Genomic DNA, 21,663 nt, shown 5'->3' on the forward strand with positions numbered 1-21,663 from the left:
CTTTCTAATGGCTAGTGACTGAACATTTCTTCATATGTTTGTTGGCTGCCTGGATATCCTTGGTGAACTGTCTGTTCATGTTCTGTGTCCATTTTTAAATTGAGTTATTTGTCTTTTTCTTTTAGAGGTGTTGTAGTTTCCTATATATTTTAGAAATTAGTCCCTTGTCTGATGCATCATTGCAAAAGATTTTTCCCATTCTGTAAGCCTCCTTTTTACTCTTTTGGTGAAGTCTTTTGATGCACATAAATTAAAATGTTTTAGTATATCCCAATCATCTATTTTGTCTACTTTTGTTTGTGTGATTTTTGCAAAGTAGTCTGTGTGTGCCCTGTATTAGAGCCCTCAAATTTGTTCCTTTTTTTTTTCATTGATGGCCTTTATAATTTTGTGATTCACATTTAGGTCTTTAATCCATGTTGAGTTGGTGTTCGTATATGGCATGAGGTAAAAGTCTTGTTTCAGTGTTTTGCATATCGCTTTCCAGTTCTGTCAGCACCATCTGTTGAAGGGACTATCTCCTCATCATGCAATGTACTTAGGCTCTTTGTAAAATCAGTTGGTTGTATGCAGATCAGTTAATTTTTGGAATCTCGATTCTGTTCCATTGATCTGTGTATCTTTCATTGTACTAATATCAAGCTGTTTTGATCACTGTAGCTGTGTAATAAATTTTGAAACAGGGAGTGAGAGGCTTCCCACCTTGTTTTTCTTCTTAAGCAGTGCTTTGCTTATCCTGGGTCTGTTTCCTTTCCATGTAAAGTTTATAATTGTTTTTTTCCATCTCTTTGAAGAATGTTGTTGGAATCTGGATTGGGATTGCATTATATGTGTAGATTGCTTTGGGCATTATTGACATTTTCACAATGTTAAGTCTTCCTATCCAGGAGCATGGTATATTCTTCCATTTTTGTAAGTCTCTTGGTTTCCTGTAGTAGCATTCTGTAGTTTTCTTTGTAAAGGTCATTTGTTTCTCTGGTTACATTTATCCCTAGATATTTTATCCTTTGGGCAGGTATTTTAATTGGTGTTGCTTTCCTAATTTCCATTTTAGTGCTGTCATTATTAGTATAGAGGAATCCAATTGATTTTTGTATGTTGATCTTGTACCCTGCCACTTTACTGAATCTTCCAACGAGATCTAGTAGCTTTTTAACAGAGTCTTTGGGGTTTTCTATGTGTAGGATCATATCATCTGCAAATAGAGTTTTACTTCCTCTTTGCCAATTTGGATGTCTTTAATTTCCCTATCTTACCTTATAGCTCTTGCTAAAACTTCCAGCACAGTATTGAATAGGAGTGGTGACAAAGGGCATCCTTGTCTGATTCCTGTTTGCAGAGGGAAGGCTTTTGGTTTCTCTCCATTGAGAGTAATGTAGGCTGTTGGTTTTGTATATAGGCTTTTAATTATGTTGGGAAATTTCTCTTAAATTCCTACTTTGTTGAGAGTGTATTTATCAGGAATGGATGTTGGATTTTGTCAGGTATCTTTTCTGCATGAATCGATATGATCATGTGGTTCTTTTCCTTTTTCTTATTTATATGGTGGATTACATTGATTGTTTTTCTATTGTTGACCCATTCTTGCATCCCTGATATGAATCCACTTGGTCATGATGTATTATTTTTTTGATGTGCTGCTGGGTTCTGTTGGCTAGGATTTTGTTGAGAATTTTTGCGTCTATGTTCATGAGAGATATTGGTCTGTAATTTTCTTTCTTAGTGATGTCCTTCTCTGGTTTTGGTATGAGGGTTATGCTTGCTTCATAAAATGCATTAGGAAGTTTTCCATCCTCTTCTATATCCTGGAATAACTTGAGTAGAATTGGTGACAGCTCTTCCCTGAAAGTTTGGTAAAACTCACCAGTGAAGCCATCTGGGCCTGGACTTCTTTTGGTTGGGAGCTTTTTGATGACCTGATCAATTTCCTCTTTTGTTATGGGACTGTTCAAGTCTTCTGCTTCACTGTGTGTAAGTTTAGGTAGGTCGTGCTTTTCTAAAAATGTATCCATCTCTTATAAGTTTTCAAATTTGTTGGAGTACAACTCTTCACAGTATTCTGGTGTTAACCTTTTTATTTGTTTTGTTTCTGTTGTGACATAGCCCATGTGGTTTCTAATGCGTGTTATTTGTATCTTCTCCCACTTTTTAAAATTAGATTTGCCAGTGGTTTGTCAATTTTATTAACCCTTTCAAAGAACCAGCTATTTTCCTGTTGATTCTTTCAATAGTTTTTCTTGCATATCTTTTTTCTTTGTATTCTTTCGTATATCTCATACTCTTTATTGGAGACATTTTTCCCAAAATCTTTTTGTACTGAAAGGTGATATAGTAATTAAGAGCATTGTTTTTGAAGTCAGACTGCCTCTCCACCTTACAACACAACTATTTTTCATCTTTGCTTTACAAATAGTGAAACAGATGAGACCAGGTAACATTCCCAGTAGTAGGGGCAGGATTTGAATACACTAAATAAAAAACTTCTTCTCTTGAATTTGATTGGATTTCTATTCATAATGACAGAGTAGAGCTGTCCCATAGAATTGCCAATGCTGTAAATCTTTACGGAAGCAGACTGCCACATCTTTCTCCTATAGAGCAGGTAGTGTGCTTGAACTACCAATCTTTCAGTTAGCAGCCAAGCACTTAACTTTGTGACACCAGAGTTCATTTGAACCCACAGGGCCTTAATATTTAAACCTAGTAGCCTTCCTCTCCAGTTGAGGACTTGATAGCAATGCATGGCCTAAAATATCTGTTAGATCAGAGCCATTCTCTGCAGTCACAGATACGCACACAGACTCAAGTTACGCTTTGAGGTTCATGAAGCTCATAAATAACTCTTCTGAAAAAATTAACTTTACAAGAAACTTGTAGGTGACTTGAATTTCAGCCTTTTGGATGCTTATAAAATCAATTTCTTTGTGCTCCTTGAATATTTACTATATTGCTTTATATAATCAGATCTTGAGAAATCTATAGGACTGTTCTGTTTCTGGCTTTTCTTCACCTTGCTTCATTTAATCTGGGCAGATCAAACAGCCATCCCTTGATCCATAAGGCAAATCATCAAATCACCCATGTGCAAAGTCATTTAGACTTTTATTGCATTCAGGACAGATTGCGGGGTGGAATTATTACGTGCTAGAGTGATTTGGAAGCCTCCTGTGGTGGATAGGGCCCTTTCAGAAGTGTGGTTAAGATGGAGCAGTCTTCTATGTTTTCTAGTTTGTCTATGAGCTTTATCAGACTTTCTACTCTGTCACAGGGCAGCGTCCCTGAGGCATTGGCTCTGAACTTCTCCTGCAAGTCCTCCTGGCTCAGTGGTTTCCTCCAGTGACCGTAGAAGGTATTAGAACGCTCTGTGAAGGTGACTCCATCCTTGAGGGTGATACTTATCTCACAGTACAGTGTGTTGAAGCTTGGCAGGTTGTCTAGAGGATGCTCCAGCTCCACCTTTTTGAGCAGCTGTCTCACCTGTGGCCTGTTGATCTGGCCTTTTTGGAATGACAGGACAGTGACATCACCATCAAGCAGTGTGGCACAGGCCACATACTGGAAGGAGTGGCGGGCTTCGTGCTCTGAATCTGGGAAGGGCCTGTTTACATATTGAACTTTTGGAATTTTGAGCACAATTTTCTGGATGTGGTCAACAGCAAGTGAGGCTCCGTCTGTCACAAGATGCCTCCTCACAGATGTAGCTGCATCTGCCACCCAGTGGGTTGCCAAGTGTGCAGGGAAACGCTTAAAGGCCACATCCTGTTGGTCCAGAAGCCAAGTATGGGAATCTAGGTTTGGAAGGACCTTGGGGGAGTAGTTGGCATAGAAGGCTCCAAACCCTGCCTCCAAATCTAAGATTTGCTTGTTTCCTTGAAGACCCAGCATTGCCAGAAAAACAGCTTCTGTCCCATGCCTGGCAGCATTGCCAATGTGGAGAGGCTTGGTCTGAGTGGCAGCATTTGCCAGGGGTGCCCCAGCCTGGGAAACAGCGATAGCCAGGGCCTCTTGGCACTTGGTCAAGCTGAGTCCTAAAAACTTGGATGCAGCAGCAGCACTACCCAAAGTTCCTACCACAGAGGGTGGGTGGAATCTGGAAAGCAAAGAAGCATAGTTGGATATTTATGTACATCATCCACTGAGAAACCCAGAGTATGGGGTCAGTGCATATCCATGCTATCATTTATTAGCCAGTTCCATTGAGTTGATCCCAACTCATGGTAACCCCAAGTGTGTCACAGTAGAACTCTACTTGCAGGGTTTTCAATGGCTGATGTTTTGAAACCTCTGGTGATGGATAGGGTCCTTTCAGAAGTATGGTTAATTAGCTCACTAGGCCTTTCTTCAGGGAGTCCTGGGTGGACTCAAATGTTCAATTTTTTTGGTTAACATCCAAAGACTCCCTACCATTTATTGTTGTTAAGTGCCAGTAAGTGGTTCTGACTCATAGCAACCCTGTTAGGTTTTCTAAGGAGTGACTAGTATGTTTGAACCACCAACTTTGTGGTTATCAGTCCCATGCTTATCCTACAGGACCACACCAGGACTACATTTATTTGTTATGTGGTTTTGGAAAACTTATTCAGCTTCACTGTACCTGCTTTCTCATATGTAAGATGGTGATAATATTAGAGTCTATGCGTAGTGGTTTCAAATCGAGCTGCTAACCTCAGGTTCAGCAGTTTGAAACTACCAGCTGTTCTGTGGGAGAAAGATGAGGTTTTCTGTTCCCATAAAGATTTACAACATTGGAAACCCTGCACAGGGTCACTATGAGTCTGAACTGACTCCATGGCACCTAACAACAACAACAACAACCTAAGATTTTTAAAGATTGAATGAATTCAACAATAATTTTTGCCTAACACATAATAAGTACTTTATAAATGGCAATGTTATATAATTCATACTAGCAATGCAAAACTTGCTATTGATTACTGAAAGCTAAAGACAGTAACTAAAAAGTGAAAAGTATACAAATTCACCCAGTAGTCCAGCCTCTTTTCCTACCAAGTTGGACTAAGTGACAAAATAAATATTGGGTTGAGTCATATGAAGCTGTCAGCTTTTGACCATTTTGACCTATGGGATGTACAATCAGGTTTAGGAAATTCTGAATGTTCTCATCCACCTGAAGGGTCCTAGTGGATATCATAGTAGATTCTGCTTTAAGAATGGATAAGAGTCCACTGTTTATTTCAGGGTCCTTGCTTGGCTATCTAAATCTAAGGAAATTATTCATTAGCACTTCTGAAGTCATATCTTTGTACATGGATATAGGATGTGAGATAATGTTGACATTGGCACATTGACTTGTCAGCCAGTACCAGTGTCAACATTCCCAACTCAACCAATGTCTAAATCAAAGGCTGTTTCACTCTCAGTGAGATAGGCTCTCTCCTACCTCTTGGGTATATCCGTGGATTCTTTGGCAAAATGCAGCAATCGGCCTTGCACTTCAATACCGACATTGAAAGCAAGAAGTAGGTCAAGGCCAGAGAACTTTGGCCTTTGAGGTAGGGCTTCTGATAAAGCTGTGAGAACAGGAAGGACCACTCCAGAAGGGTGGGTGGCAGGATGCCACGTGTCATCAAAATCCATTGAGTGAATCTGTGTGAGCAAACACACAACAGTGTAAACAAAATGTACTTCCTTAAATACAATGGTTTTTGGATGAGTAGGGAACATATGATCAAGAGCCAGTGGTGCTGAAGGAAGAAATCCAGGGTGCAATGAAGGAATTGTCAAAGAACAAGGAACCAAGAATTGATGGAATACAAATTGAAATTTTTCAAAAAACTGATGAGGCACTGGAGGCACTCACTCGTTTAGCCATAGAAATTTGGAAGACAGAAACTGGCTAACTGTTTGGAAGGGATCCATATTTGTGACCATCACAAAGAGAGGTGAACCAATGGAATGTGGAAATCATTGAACAATATCATTAATATTACATGCAATTAAAATTTTGATAAAGATAATTTAAAAATGGCTACAACTGTACGTTGACAGGGAACTGCCAGGGGTTCAAGCTGAATTCAGCCAAGGATGTGAAATGAGGGATATCAGTGCTGACATCAGATGGATCTTGGCTGAAAGCAGAGAACACCAGAAAGATGTTTGCCTGTGCCTTATTGATTACGCAAAGGGTTTCAATTGTGTGAATCATGACAAGCTATGGACAACATTATGGAGAAAAAATATTCTGGAACACTTAATTGTGCTCATGAGGAACCTGTACATAGACCAAGAGGCAATTGTTCAAACAGAACAAGGGAACACTAGTGTATACCAGGGTTACATTCTTTCACCATCCTTATTCAATCAGTATGCTGAGCAAATCATTCAAGAAGCTGGATTATATGAAGAAAAATGTGGCATCAGGATTGGAGGAAGGTTCATTGACAACCTACAATATGCAGAAACCTTGCTTGCTGAAAGTGAAGAGGACTTAAAATACTTCCTGATGAAGATCACAGACAACAGCCTTCAGTATGGGTTGTGTCTCAATGTAAAGAAAACAAAAGTCCTCACTCCTGGACCAATAAATAACATCAAGATAAATGGAGAAAAGATTTGAGTTGTGAAAAACTTCATTTTGCTCAGATCAGCCATCAATATTCATGGAAGCAGTAGTTAAGAAATCAAACAATGTTATTTCCTTAGGCAAGTCTTTAAACCTCTTTAAATTGTTCAAGAGCAAAGATGTCAGTTTGAGGACATATAGAATATTGCATCTAAGATGTGCCTGACCCAAGCCATGGTATTTTCAATAACTTCAAATGCTTATGGAAGTTGGACAATGAATAAAGACCATAGAAAAATTGATACATCTGAATTATGGTGTTGGAGGAGAATATTAAAAGTACCAAGGACCACCAAAAGAACAAACCAATCTCTGTTGGGAGAAGTACAGCCATAATGCTTCTTAGAAACCAGGATGTCTCTCATAGTTTGGACATATTATCAGGAGAAACCAGTCAGTCCTCAAAGAAAGAGATCATACTGGGGAAAGAGGAAGGTCAGAGAAAAAGAGGAAGACCACCAAAGAGATGGTTTGACACACTGGCCAGCAGCAATGGGCTCAAGCATAGCAACGATTGTGAGGATGGCTCAGGACCTGGTGTTTTTTGGTCTGTTGTGTATAAGGTTGCTATGAATCAGCACCAACTTGACCGCACCTAATAACAATACCAATGAGAGCAACGAGGATACAGCTTAGCAATAACTTGACTTGAGATGAATTTTTCAATCTTTCTGAATATAAAATCCATGAGCTGGCAGTAATTCTTAATCACATGGCTGGGCTCTAGGGTATGTTGTCCCTCTGCCAGGAGGTGGGCAAGACCTTAGAGAGTTTAGGATTTGGAACTTGCCCAAGTGGTTAAGGCTTTCTCTATTACAGTCTGGGAAGATGGTAATTAGCCTGTTGCATTTTCAGTCCACTCTGATTCATGGCCACCGCATATGAGGAAGAGTAGAGCAATACTCCATATGATTGCCAATGTCTCATTTTTCAGAAGCAAATCATCAGGCTTTTTATCTGAGGTACCTTGGGATGAACTTGGACCTCTCAACTTTCAGTTTTCAGCAAGCATGTTAACCATTTGCATCATGAACGATCTGCAAGAATATATTATTCCATTTAAAAACAAAGATTCTCGAGAAGGCAGTGCCACAGCCAGGCTGATACAGCGCGAAAGCAACTCAGCAACTTGTGGAAAAAGAGGTGTGACATTTATTTAACTTTTTTTTCCCTCCTCTCTTATGCGCTCCCGTGTCATACCTTCTCTGCCCAGCCTGGGTGTCTTCACGGAGGTGGGAGTGCACCCCCAAAGGGTCTAGTGTTGTGCCCACAGGGTACAGTTTTTCCATGGTTCCATTGGCTCCAGAAGCTAATCCTCCGGCAATTTCTTACGATGTCTGACTCTGGGATTTAGCCTTAGAGTTGACTCTCCTACTTGGGCAAGAGCCTTTATTCCTGCCTCTTGTCTAACAAGAGAAGGCAGGTGTGGCCATACAGCCAAACTGTATTTGCACCCTGTAAAACCTCAACATAAAAGGCAAGAACCAACATCAACTACTATGTATAAGGACTCAGTCATTTTGAGAATTGTGCTGCACATATGCAGATACCTAACTGATCTTCAAAGATAAAAGTATGAACAATCTTTCTTCCATTCATTTCTCAAACTCTGTCTGTGCACCTCCACAGTGGTGACTAGACGTGGAGCCTGAGTAAGTGGACACCCCCACCCACCACTGGAAATTTCTACTGTGCATGCACACTGACTTGCAGAGCAAAGGCTACTGGACTAGTCTGCTATGTTTTTTTTTTCTTTCTTTCTTTTTGTTTATTCATTTTTTGCTTTTGCTTTTACTTTTGTTTCTGTTTTTGCCTTTTTGGTTTTATTTTTTTCCTGGGGGTGGGAGCTTTCTCTCCCTACATTACCCAAGAAGAGACAACAATTGTGACCATATAGTCAAGCTACAAGCATACCCTGTAATATCCCACCATCCGAACAGTAGCCAATACCAACTGATATACATTACATAGATAGCCAACACTTGCTAAGATTGTTTGCAATCGAGTAATTGTTGTTGTTGTTAAGTGCCGTTGAGTCAGTTCCAACCCGTAGCGACCCTGTGTAGGGTTTCCAAGGAGTGACTGGTGAGCTTGAACTGCTGACCTTGCAGTTCAAGCTGGCTTTGCTATTCAGTGCATTAAGCTATTGAGCACAGTTCCACACCAGGAGTAATAAGAGACATAAAAAGGGAAGTCTATCTCCAGATCACATCCACCAGGAGGCACTCAGTAAGCTTAATAATACAGCAACATACATTGATTTAGTCATTGAAAATACATCTAACTATTGAAAGTGTCCAAGAAATAACAAAAGATCTCTGCATATGTCCAGAAAAAGAAAAGAGTAACTGAGACAAATGAGCTAGAGGTAGGTATAGACTTCTCATTAGAAGGAGAGCAGTGTTTGGATCTGCTTAAGAAGGAATTCAGGAAAACAATATTGAGACACATCCAAATGCTCCACAGAGGGGTCGAGGAAAATAAGGAAGAAGTCAGGAAAGTGCTACAGGTGAAATCAAAGATAGATATAGCATTGGAAACAATTCAAAACCTTCAAAAAGAGGTCCAGACAATTAATAATAAAATATCAGAAATGGGCAATACACTGAAAGGGCAAAGGAGTATAATGGCAGAGATGGAAGCCAGAACCAGTGAACTGGAAGACAAATCTCTCAATATTGCTAAGATAGAAGAGCAAGCAGAAAAATGGGTAAAAAAGTCTGAAGAGAGTCTAAGATTCATATTGGACAACATGAAGAGGAATAACTTAAGAATTATTGGCATTCCAGAGCAGGAAGAATCACACACGTCCACAGAGGAGATAGTTGAAGAGCTTCTGGAAGAAAATTTCCCTAACATCTTGAAGGATGAGAATATAAGCATTCAAGAAGCTGAACAAACCCCAGGAAGGATAGATTCCAAAAGAAAATCACCCAGACATCATAATCAAGCTCTCCAAAATCAAAGACAAGGAGAGAATTCTAAAAGCAGCTAGTAAGAAGTGTTACTTACAAAGCAAACAAATCAGATTAAGCTCTCAGCAGAAAAAGGGTAGGCAAAAAGGCAATGGGGAGACATAGATAAAACCCTAAAAGAAACAAACTGCCAACCAAGAATCATCTACCCAGCAAAGCTGTCAATCAAATACAATGTTGCATCAAAACATCCCAGGATAAGCAGACGCTAAGAGACTTTGTGAAAGCCAACCCAGAGCTTCAAAACATCTTAAAGGGAGTTCTTTGGACTGAAAACCAACAAGAACAGACAACAACCAGAGATTGACACACGTGACAACACCATCTGGAACCCTGTTGACAGATAGCAGAGTTCAGAACAGAACAAAATTATAACAACAAATTCATAGGACTTGGGCGGTCAATCAAAGATCAAAATAATAACAATGCCAAAGAAGGGAAAAATACAGGAATAACCCCCCTTCCAAGACTGAAACTCAAAGGGAATACATGAGCAGGCATGTAATTTTGCTGGTGACCATGTTGGTCTACTGATAAGTGGAAGTGGGGGAAAAGCAGCAATGAAGATGTGGGCTGAGTCTGATAACATTTAATAGACTCCTGTCAACCTGGAGTATGATGAGACCTGGGGACTCCTGAGCCCATGGACAAGGACATAGCCATAGAGGGCTAGAGTGTAGAGTGAATTGTGCAGCTAATGTGAAGTGAGGGGAGATGCACAAGAATACCCATACTTGCAGATAGTACCCATTTGACCTAGCTTCAATGGCTGGATGACCAGAACTCAACTAGAGGAAGAAAGAAAACAAGTGTAGTTCTTTTCTTGATAAAGGAAACAAGTGTAGTTTGCTACAATTTGACGAAGTTGACCTATGCTTATGGATTGCAATGAAATGAAATATAGTATGAGTATAAAGCTGATGTTCTCCCATGTGAATTATAATTCACAATAAAACTTAAAAAGAACCCCAACAACAACCCCAAAGCTTCTCTTTACCCCACCCTGTGAACAGTGCACAAAATATTTAATGCCCTTTATTCCATGTTGTTGTTATTGTTTTTCTGTCATTCCATAATAGGCTATGTATTTCTGTGTGTTTTTATTTTGAGATAAATAAAATTTATTTTGGTTAAGTTGCAAAAATAGTGTAAGAAACCTGAACTCATTTAAACTATTATCTTATGCTTTTGAATAATTATTTTTGGTTCTAAGGTTTTAATTCCTCTTTCATCTCAGTATTTTCTTTTCCATTTTGTGAAATAGTAATAGCTAGAAGTTTTTTAGAAATAGATTTTTCTGTCTATATGATGCAGTTAGTACATTTTCCACTGATTATTGTGGTGTTGTAAGTTAATGCACTGGACTGCAAGGTTGGTTTGGACCACAAGGTCGATGGTTCAAGCTCGCCAGCCCTCCTTGAAAACTCTATACAGGGTCACTATGAGTCGGAACCAACTCCACAGCACTTAACAACAACAACAATATTAAACAAACAAATCTGTGTTGTAAGTAATTCAGCCAGACTGCTTCTTAGAAGCCAGGGTGGTGAGACTTTATCACTCATGCTTCAAACATATTATCAGGTGGGACCAGTCACTGGAGAAGGACATCATAATTTGGTAAAGTGGAGGGTCAGTGAAAAAGAGGAAGACTTACTGGCATGGTGGCAGCAGTAATAGGCTCAAGCGTAGTAGCAATTATGAGGAAGGCATAGGAATAGGCAGTGTTTCATTCTGTTGTGCGTAAGGTCACTATGATTTGGAACCAATTCAACAGCACCTAACAACAACAGTTAGACATTTAAGGAGCTATGATGGTGTAGTGGAGTGGGTTATGGGTTGGACTGCTAACCACAAGGTCACCAGTTCAAATCCACTAGCTGCCCTATGGAGAAATATGAAGTTTTCTATTCCCATAAAGATTTACAGCCTCAGAAAACCTTATACCAGGTTGCTGTGAGTTGGAATTGACTCAATGGTACACAACCACCACCATCACCACTGGACATTTATTTTTACATGCACCACTTTCAATATCCTTTAACTTTGAATATTCTGAGCTAGTGTAATAACCATAAAAATGTCTCAGAAATTCCAACCTGTTCATGGCCAAATTATATCTTGTAGATTGTCCCCAAAACACAGAAAAGCATAAAACTGTCAGGATAAAAGTACTAATTTTCAGTACAGAAACTTTAGATACTTTAGGCCATTCTAGAATATAAAATATTACATGTAAGTAGATAAATTACTGTTGAATGGAAGAATAGACTGTCACACGATAGTAACTGGTCACTGTGGCAGTAGCCATAAACAGAAGAAGGAAGAGGAAATTGAGAAAATAGTTTGGTATTGGGTTTTATATCCTTTGCTATCTCTCTTTCTACCTACCTGCCTCTCTGTCTTCCCTGTCAGTTGCCATACTGTGGTGGCTTGTATGTTGCTGTGATGCTGGAAGCTATGCCACTAGTACTTCAAATATGAGCAAGATTCCCCATGGTGGACAGGGTTCAGTGGAGCTTCGAGACTAAGAACAGACTAGGAAGAAGGCATAGGTGGTCCACTTCTGAGGGATTTTGTTGTTGTTGTTGTTAAGTGCCGTCGAGTCGGTTCCGACCCATAGCGACCCTGTACAGGGTTTCCGAGGGTGTAAATCCTTACGGGAGTAGAAAGCCTCATCTTTCTCCCGCGGAGCAGCTGGTAGTTTCGAACCGCTGACCTTAAGGTTCGCAGCCCGATTCGTAACCACTACGCTATCAGAGCCCCATGAAAACCTTTTGAGTAGCAATGGCACATTGGTTGACATAATGCCAGAAGATGAGCCCCTCAGGTTGAAAGGCACTCAAAATACGGCCAAGGAAGGAAATAGATCCTCCTCAAAGTAGAGTCTACCTTAGTCACATGGATAGAACAAAGCTTTTGGGATCTTCATTTGCTCAAGGGGCATGGCTCAAAATGAGAAGCAACAGCTTCAAACATTCATTAATAATCAGACTATATGAAGTATAAATCTAGAAAAATAGGAAGTCATCAAAAATAAAATGAAACACATAAAGACTAATATTCTAGGCAATAGTGAGTTGAAATGGCCAGGTATTGGCCCTTTAGAATTGGATAATCATGGTTTACTATTGAGTCCTGGTGTAGCGCTATAGGTTAATGCACCAGACTGCAAAGCCATTTGAACTGTAAGGTTGGCAGTTCAAGCTCACCAGCTGCTCCTTGAAAACCCTACACAGAGTTGCTATGGGTCAGAATCGACTCAACAGCACTTAACAACAACATGGCTTACTATGTAGGGAATGACAAATTCAACAGGATTGGTGTTGCATTCATCATCATAATGAGCATTTCAAGATCCATCTTAAAGAACAGGGTAGTATCCATATGCCTATAAGGAAGTCCAGTTAATATAGTTATTATTCAAATTTAAGCACCAACCACCAAAGCCAATGATAAAAATTCTACCAACTTTTGCAGTCTCAAATGGATTCAACATAAAATCAAGATGCGTTGATAATTATTGGAGATTGGAATGTGAAAGTCGGAAACAAAGAGGGAGGATTGGTAGCTGGAAAATACGGTTTTGGTGATAGAAACAATGCTGGAGATCACATGATAGAATTTTACAAGACCAACAACTTCTTCATTGCAAATACCTTTTTTCAACAACATAAATGGTGACTATACACATGGACCTCACCAGATAGAACACACAGGAATCAAATCATCTAAATTTACGGAATGAGACAATGGAGTCGCTCTAAACAAGGCCAGGGGCTGACTGTGGAGCAGACCATCAATTCCTCATATGCAGATTCAGGTTGAAGTTGAAGAAAAATTAAAAAAAAATTCACCAGAACAAAAGTATGACCTTGAATATATCTCACCTGAATTTAGAGCCTATCTCAAGTACAGATTTGATGCACTGAACCCCAATGACTAAAACCATAGGAGTTGTTGGATGACATAAAAATCATCATTCAGGAAGAAATCAAAAGGTCAGGTTTGACCTTTTGACAAAAGGTCAAAAAAGACATGAAAGATACTTTTGTGATTAGTGACCAGGATCTTAAAAGCTCATGAGTGGCCATCTTAGGTAAAACTATTGGTCTCTTCCTATGTGGAAGAACGAAGAGTAATGAAAATGAAAGATTCTCAGGATCAATGAGTCCAATGGACTAATGGAACACATGAACATCAGTCTCCATGACCCTGAGACCAGAAGAACTGGATGGTACCTAGCTACTTTGCCAGTTGTCCTAACGGGATCACATTAGTAGGCCCTGGATAGAGTGGGAGAAAATGTGGAACAAAACTCAAAATTGTAAAAACAGACCAGGCTTACTGGTCAGAAAGAGACTAAGATGATAGCTGTTGGTCACCCTTCAGGTCTGAAACTGAACACACCCTTGTGGATCAATTTTCAACCAAGCAGTAGATAGGCATGTAGGAAGAACAACAACACTAGTGAGGTATGCATACCATGCAATGATCAACCATTCAAGATAGAAAGGGTAGCATTTACCTAAGGACAAAACTCAGGAGGGTTTGACAAGAAGGTGGAATTAAAACAAAACAGGGAGGAAGAGGGATAAGTGATGTTACATTGACAGGGTTGTAATAGGATAGGAAACAAAGTATGTGATTTATTGAATGTCAAACTAATGATCTGTTCTGTAACCCTTAACTTCACAATAAAAAGTTAAAAAAAAAAAAGAAAGAAAGACCAAAGTGAATGTCTGAGGAGACTCTGAAACTTGCCCTTAAACAAACGAAAGCAATGAAGAAATAAAAGCTGAGCAGAAAATTTCAAAGGGTCGCTTGAGAAGACAAAAATAAAACATTATAATGAAACACCTGCAGTTAGGAAACTAAAAAGGAAGAACAGGCTCAGCATTTCGCAAGCTGAAAGAACGGAAGAAAACATTTAAACCTCAAGTTGCAATATTGAATCTATGGACAAAATATTGAACAATACAGGAAATATCTTAAGAAAGTAGAAGAAATACAAAGTCACTACACCAAAAACAATTAATTGAAGTTCAACCATTTCAGGAGGTACTATGAGATCCTCGGACACCTCACAAAGGGTTGTTAGGAGTGAGACCTTAACACTAATATGATTAAGAACTTATGGTATTGAAGAAGTCTAAGCTACCCTGAAAGCACAGTGGAAAACAAGGTTCCAGGAATTGATGGAATACCAACTGAAATGTTTCAACAAACTGAGACTGTGCTGGAAACACTTAATAGTCTATTTAGAAGAGAGCTACCTGACCAATCAACTAGAACAGATCCATATTTGTGTCCATTCCAAAGAAATGCCACCCTACGGCAAGTGGAGACTATTGAATAATATCATATGCAAGTAAAATTTTACTGAAGATATTTAAAAAGTCATTGTAAGCTGCCAGATATTCAAACTGTATTCAAAGAGGATGTGGAATGAAGTCTATCATCGCTGATATCAGATGAATTTTGGATGAAAGCAAAGAATACCAGAAAGATGTTTACTTGTGTTTTATTGACTGTGCAGTCATTTGACTGTGTGGATCATAGCAAACTATGGATGACCAGAATACTTAGTTGTGCTCATGTGGAACATGTACATAGACCAAGAGGCAGTCGTAATTTAAAATCAGGAAAGGTGTGCATCAGGATTGTAACCTTTCACCATACCTATTCAGTCTATACGCTGAACAAATAATCTGAGAAGATGGATTATATGAAGAAGAACATTGTGTCAGGATTGGAGGAAGACTCATTAACAACCTGCAATATGCAGATGACACAACCTTCCTTGCTGAAAATGAAGAGGACTAGAATCAGGCTGCAAACCTCAGGGTCAGCAGTTCGAAACTACCAGCTGTTCCACAGGAGAAAGATGAGGCTTTCTGCTCCCCTAAAGATTTACAGCCTAGGAAACCCTGTACAGGGTCTCTATGAATCGGAACTGACTCCACGGCACATAACCACCACCATCAGAAATACTAATTGTTGAAGATTAAAGACTACAGCTTTCAGTATGGATTGCATCTCAGTATAAAGAAAACAAATTCTCACAAATGGACCAATAAACAATATCATCATAAATGGAGAAAAGATTGAAGTTGTCAAAGATTTCATTTTCTTTGGATCCACAATCAATGCTCTTGGAAGCAGCAGTCATGAAATCAAATGACGTATTGCGTAGATCAAATCTGACTTCTTTAAAGTGTTAAAGAGCAAAGATGTCACATTGAGGACTAAGGTGTGCTTAACCCAAGCCAGGGTATTTTCACTTGCTTCATATACAAATGAAAGGTAGACAGTGAATAAAATAGATGAATATGAAGTAAGGAGTTGGCAATGAAAATGAAAAGTATCATGGATTTCTAGAAGAACAAACAAATCTGTCTTGGGAACAGTACAGCTAGAATGCCACTTAAAAACTATTGTGGTGTGACTCTGTATCACATGCTTTGTACTTATTACCAGGATGCACCTCCTGCTAACAAGTACAAAGTACATATTTAGGTAAAATAGAGGGCCATCAAAAAAGAGGAAGACCCTAAACGAGGTGGATAGTCACAGGAGCTGCAACAATTGGCTCAAACATAGCAATTGTGAGGATGGTGTTTTGTTCTGGTGTATGTAGAGAGTCGGGTGTATAGACAGAGTCGGGTGTGTATAGAGTTGGGTGTGTATAATTTGGAGCCAACCCGATTGCACCAACAATAACAAAATCTGTCTGTATGCAAAGTTTAGAGTTGGGATTTTTGGGGGGTGTTTTTATCTAAAACTTCTGTCTTATTTCTTCTATTTCACAATTCGTTTTAAAAACATAAATTTGCTGTAGAAATATGGAAACTGAAATTACTGCACATGAAAGAGAACAGGCCACTTCACCGCTCTGACCTTTCATGATCTCCTCTATAAAGCCTGTAAGTTGAGTCATTCCTGAGATATTTCCTGTCTCTAAAACTATTGTAATCACAAAATAATCTAATAGTCCCAAAGACATGTAAACTTCCTTACAGCTACTCCATTAACGAAAGCAGCAAATGCAGGTGGAAGTCTGAATTCTGACTGGCCCCAAACAGTGCTGGATATGTTGGAAGAGTAGATCTGGAAGAAAAGAAGAAGAAATGATAGAGAAAATGTACACAATATGCCAGTTTGTAATTTCAATAACTGTTCTTCATCATAGGCATTTATTAATGGGTCTTATTTTTGTTCTTAATTTGATTCTAGTCTTAATCAATGGATTATTCTTTGTTGAAGAATCCAGTTTTCCCACAGAAAGGAGAGGACAGGCTGCTGCTCAATCCTGCCTCTTGACACAGAAGTTCTACAGAGAAAGAGCCTGAATGTGTGTTTCTGATTTATTCTCCCTTTTAGACTCAGAGAGTTACTGGGGGGAGGTGAGCTAATAGTCTATGCCAAGTGCATTCTCTGGAGAGAGACCACTACTCTCTCTCATGTATGCCCACTTCTGGTCCTACCATTCTCTTCTCTAGAGAATCAAACCGGGCTGGGTAGGTGCTATTGCATCTAAGACTCAGGTGAAAATATGGTCTTAGTCATATTAAGACTAAACTGTGAGTTATGAGTAGTGATGGTCCTATGACAGTGACTTAATTAGGGAAATGGATGAATAGTATATCTAAGATAGTGTAACATGGAACTTTATACAACAATGCCATAGATACCAAGTGCTAGCTATAAAACAGTAGAGTAAACAGAACACATGCACACTTCTCTGGGTATTTAGGCATGTGTACACACTCAGTTTTATCTCTACAGAGGACTTGGAACTTCTTACTTTGCTATATTGGCTGGTTTTGTGAAACACTTCTGTAGTGGTCCCCAGGAGTCCAACACCCAGAGTATCCAGAATCATTCTCTTGCTCCTCTGAATAACACCATCTGTCAGGTGTGACACTTGCAAGTCGTGGATCATTCTGGCGAAGCTTTCTGTAACAGACTTGAGAGGGAAGAGTGTTAGGAAAGCAGGGCTGCAGTCTACTTGGTATTTACACATTTTCTTTCTTACAGAAAGGAGCCCTGCTGATGGCAGGATTGGTCATTCAAACCCAGCTTTGTTGTTCAAACTCCGTAGGACAAGATGAAGAAGATGCTTTCTGCTCCTGTAAAGATTTACAATCCTGGAAACCCTATGGAGCTGTTCTACTTTATCTTATAGGGTTGCTATGAATTGGAATTGTCTTGATGTGAGTGGGCTTGGTTTTTGGTTTTGTGAAAGATAATTCGAGGTAATTTTGAATGAAGAGTTTTGCTTCACTAGAGGAAACCATGTGGCTAGTCCTAATTGAAATGTGTCTTAAGTATAATGTACAAACTGAATTTTAAAGATGTGGTTAGGAATAAAAGAACATTTGTTGTTGTTAGGTGGTGTTGAGTCAATTTCAAGTGTTACCGATCCCATGTGATGGAGTAGAACTGTCCAATAGGATTTTCTAACTTGTAGTCTTTATAGGGAGCAGATCACCAGATGGTTGTTCTCCAATGGAGCTATTGGCTGGATTTTAACGGCCAGCCTTTGGTTAGCAGTCAGGTGCTTAACATTGAGTCAGCAGACCTCCTAAAAGAGTATGGCATCTCTTTAATCATTTTAAAATGTTGATTACATGTTGAAATGACATTATTTGGGATATTCTGATTAAGTAGAGTGTATTTTTAAAAATGAATTCAATCAATTTCTCCTTTTTAAAATTTGTTGACTAGAAAAATTTAAATTACCGACATGACTTGAGAACTGCTTTCTGTACTTTCTTGCTGGAGACTGCCTGGAGACAGTGATACCTGAGTTGGTTATAAAGATTTGTATAAGTCAACCAGGTAAAGGTACAAGGGACAAGGATAGAGGATAAAGGCACGGTCAAGGGCGTGAAGATGCGACCCAAACCTAAAGCCAAACTCACTGCCATTCAATTGGTTCCCATTAATAGCAACTCCATAGGACAAAATAAAACTGCTCCTACATTGTCTGAGACTGTAAATATATTTTTTAAAGTTTTTATTGTGAATTGAGTGATCGTTTACATGGGAGAACATCAATTTTACACTCATCCTATTGTATTTCATTTCATTGCAATTATTACGATTCCCTCCATGCATCATCATTCAACAGTATTTGCTTCTATTCCCTCTGGGTTTTTTTTTTTTTGGATGTACATTAAAACATTCAGGAACGTATAATATTTAAACAACCAAAGGGCACATTCTGTAAGCCTACCTTATGGCCACCAGCATATAGCCTTTCTCTTTCCATGAGTCCAGAGTCCTCAGCTGCTCTATGAGCAGCATTATATCTTTATGGGAATACACAGCTTCATCTCTCTCCCACAGAGGAGCAGTGGAGTTGAACTGTATACAATGCAGTTGGTAGCCTGATGCTACCAGGCCTCGTTTGGAGGTGTGACAGGGTACAGTAAATTCTTCAAACTGATGCTGGATTCATCCAGGGAACAGAGGTGAGAGGGAGAATGGATTTGCAGGCTAGGTCTGAATTCTAAAAGTTATGTCAAGAGGAAGACTTTGAAATCAACAGGGAGCCAGTGTGGTATTTCAAGAAGGGTAGAGATATGGGAAAATTTGTGCTTTAGAAATATTTCTAAAAGCGATTGTTGGGCAATGGATTGGAGGAGGGCAGACAAGAGCAGTTAAGAAATGCTTCAGGTATTTATCTAAGGACAAAGTTTAGAAGGGTTGGGAAAGAAAGCAGAATGGAAACAAGAATCATAGGGAGGAAGTGAGATAAAGGATGCTACATGAAAGGAGTTGCAATCATTGAAATGAAGTATATGAACTAAAGAAAAAAATCAAACCCTGACTTACAATATTGAAGGATTCTGTGGGCAAAATATTGAACGATGCAGATCATCTAAAGAAGATGGAAGGAATACATAGTCACTGTACCAAGAAAAATGGTCCTTGTTCAACCGTTATAAGTGGTATGTGATCAAGAGCCAGTGATACTGAAGGGAAAAGGCCAAGGTGCACTGAGGCATTGGCAAAAAACAAGACTCTGGGTATCGATAGAATACAAATTGAAGTCATACAATAAACTGATGCGGCACTGGAGGCACTCACTCATCTATGCCAAGACATTTGGAAGACAGCTACCTGGCCCACTGATTAGAAGAGATCTGTATTTGTTCCCATTCCAAAGAGAGGTGACTGGTATTGTGAAAATCATTGGACAATATCATTGATATTGAATGCAAGTAAAATTTAAAAGATAATTAAAGAATGGCTGCAATAATACAATGACAGAGAACTTCCAGAGTTTCAAGCCAGACAAGGACATGGAACGAGGGATATCATTGCTGACATCATCAGATGGACCTTGGTTTAAAGCAGAGAATACCAGAAAGATGTTCATCTGTGCTTTATTAACTTCACAAAGTCTGTCGATTGTGTGGATCATGACAAACTATGGACGACATTACAGAGAATGGGTATTCTGGAACACTTAATTGTGCTCATGAGGAACCTGTACATAGACCAAGAGGCAGTAGTTCTAACAGAAAAAGCCAACACTGAATGGTTTAAAATTAGGAAAGTTGTGTGCCAGGGTTGTATTCTTTCACCATACTTACTCAATCTATGTGTTCAGCAAATATTTGAGAAGCTGGATTATGTGAAGAAAAACGTGGCATCAAGATTTGAGGAAGACTCATTAACAACCTGTGATATGCAGATCCTACAACCTTGCTTGCTGAAAGTGAAGAAGACTTAAAATACTTCCTGATGAAGATCAAAGACCACAGCCTTCGATATGGGTTGCACTTCAATGTAAAGAAAATAGGAATCCTCACAACTGGACCAATAAACAATATCCATGTAAATGGAGAAAACATTGAAGTTGTAGAAGACTTCATTTTGCTCAGATCAGTCATCAACACTTATGGAAGCAGCAGTCAAGAAATCAAATGAAGTATTGCATTAGCCAAATCTGCTGCAAAAGACATTTTTAAAGGGTTCAAGAGCAAAGATGTCAGTTTGAGGACTAAGGTGCACCTGACCCAAGCCATGATTTTTAATAATCTCATAAGCATGTTAAATTGGACAATTAATAAAGAAGACTGTAGAAGAGTTGATGTATGTGGATTACGGTGTTGGAGGAGACTATTAGGAGTACCATGGACTGCTAAAAGAACAAACCAAAGTGTTGAAGAAGTACAGCTAGAGACTTTGTCTCTCACACTTCAGGCATATTATCAGGAGGGACCAGCCCTTGGAGAGAGACATCATTCTTAGTAAAGTGGAGCATTGGAGAAAAAGAGGAAGGACCCTATGAGATGGATTGGCACAGTGGCAGAAGCAATCAGCTCAAGTGTAGCAATGATTGTGAGTTTAGCGCAGAACTGGTCAGTGTTTGGTTCTGTTCCAACTTTGCATGTGTCAAAGTAGAACTGTACTCCATAAGATTTTCAGTGGCTGAGTTTTTGGAAGTAAACACTAGGTCTTTCTTCCAGGGTCCCTCCGGGTCGATTCACACAATCAGCCTTCCAGTTAGCAGCTGAGTTGTTAACCATTTGCACCACCAGAGACTCCAGACATCACCAGTGTGTCTTTGGGGGCATCGGATTCTTCATTGTCAGATGTTAGCTGCAGGGTGAAGGGTGTTGAGCCAGAGGACCTGTGTATCTGGGACTCCATGTCTAGGCTCAAGGCCAGTGAAGATGTACAATACAATCAGTAATCAATCCAAGGTCTGCCAACCTGGCCAGTACCTAGTTCCATATTTAGAGTTTCTAGATTTATCAGGTCAGGGAATGTCTGCTAGTCTTCAAAGAATGGACTAATTTTCATTTCTCAGAAACTTTGTTTTATAGGAATGGGGGTAAACAGAGAAGATAACTGGGAAAGAAAAAGATGCTGGGCCCAAAGTTTCTGACTAGAGTGGAGAATCACAGTAACTTTGATTTTTGTGTGGCTAGAAATTTGGGTAAGCCTATTTAGTGGTGGTGAGAGATAAGGAGGAAGAGAAAAGAGCTGACTTGATGATCCATCAAGTAAAATTGAAGAGTTTCAAGTACTGATTGTACTCTATGTCCTAAGGAAAATCACCAGTTCATCACCCTCCCTGCCCCT

General features: G+C 39.3%; 1 protein-coding gene across 1 annotated transcript; it reads right to left on the minus strand.

Annotated features, from left to right (window-relative positions):
* Positions 1 to 3,144: 3,144 nt before the first annotated feature.
* Positions 3,145 to 21,228, minus strand: IRG1 (immunoresponsive 1 homolog (mouse)). Its single transcript, XM_006832070.1, has 5 exons — positions 21,133 to 21,228; positions 17,366 to 17,527; positions 16,579 to 16,668; positions 5,402 to 5,607; positions 3,145 to 4,090 (listed from the first exon to the last, which is right to left on the minus strand). The coding sequence occupies exons 1-5, from the start codon at positions 21,226 to 21,228 to the stop codon at positions 3,145 to 3,147; spliced, it is 1,500 nt and encodes a 499-aa protein (XP_006832133.1).
* Positions 21,229 to 21,663: the final 435 nt, after the last annotated feature.

The sequence above is a fragment of the Chrysochloris asiatica genome, unplaced genomic scaffold, assembly GCF_000296735.1.
Source record: "Chrysochloris asiatica unplaced genomic scaffold, ChrAsi1.0 scaffold00005, whole genome shotgun sequence".
In the NCBI taxonomy this organism is placed as follows: domain Eukaryota; kingdom Metazoa; phylum Chordata; class Mammalia; order Afrosoricida; family Chrysochloridae; genus Chrysochloris; species Chrysochloris asiatica.

Coding starts and splice junctions, on each gene's coding strand:
- IRG1 (XM_006832070.1), bottom strand. CDS start 21,228: ATGGAGTCCCAGATACACAGGTCCTCTGGCTCAACACCCTTCACCCTG. Junction 17,528..21,132: donor ATGCCCCCAAAGACACACTG/GTGATGTCTGGA, acceptor TTCCCTCTCAAG/TCTGTTACAGAAAGCTTCGC. Junction 5,608..16,578: donor CTTTCGTTAATGGAGTAGCT/GTAAGGAAGTTT, acceptor TTGCTCACACAG/ATTCACTCAATGGATTTTGA.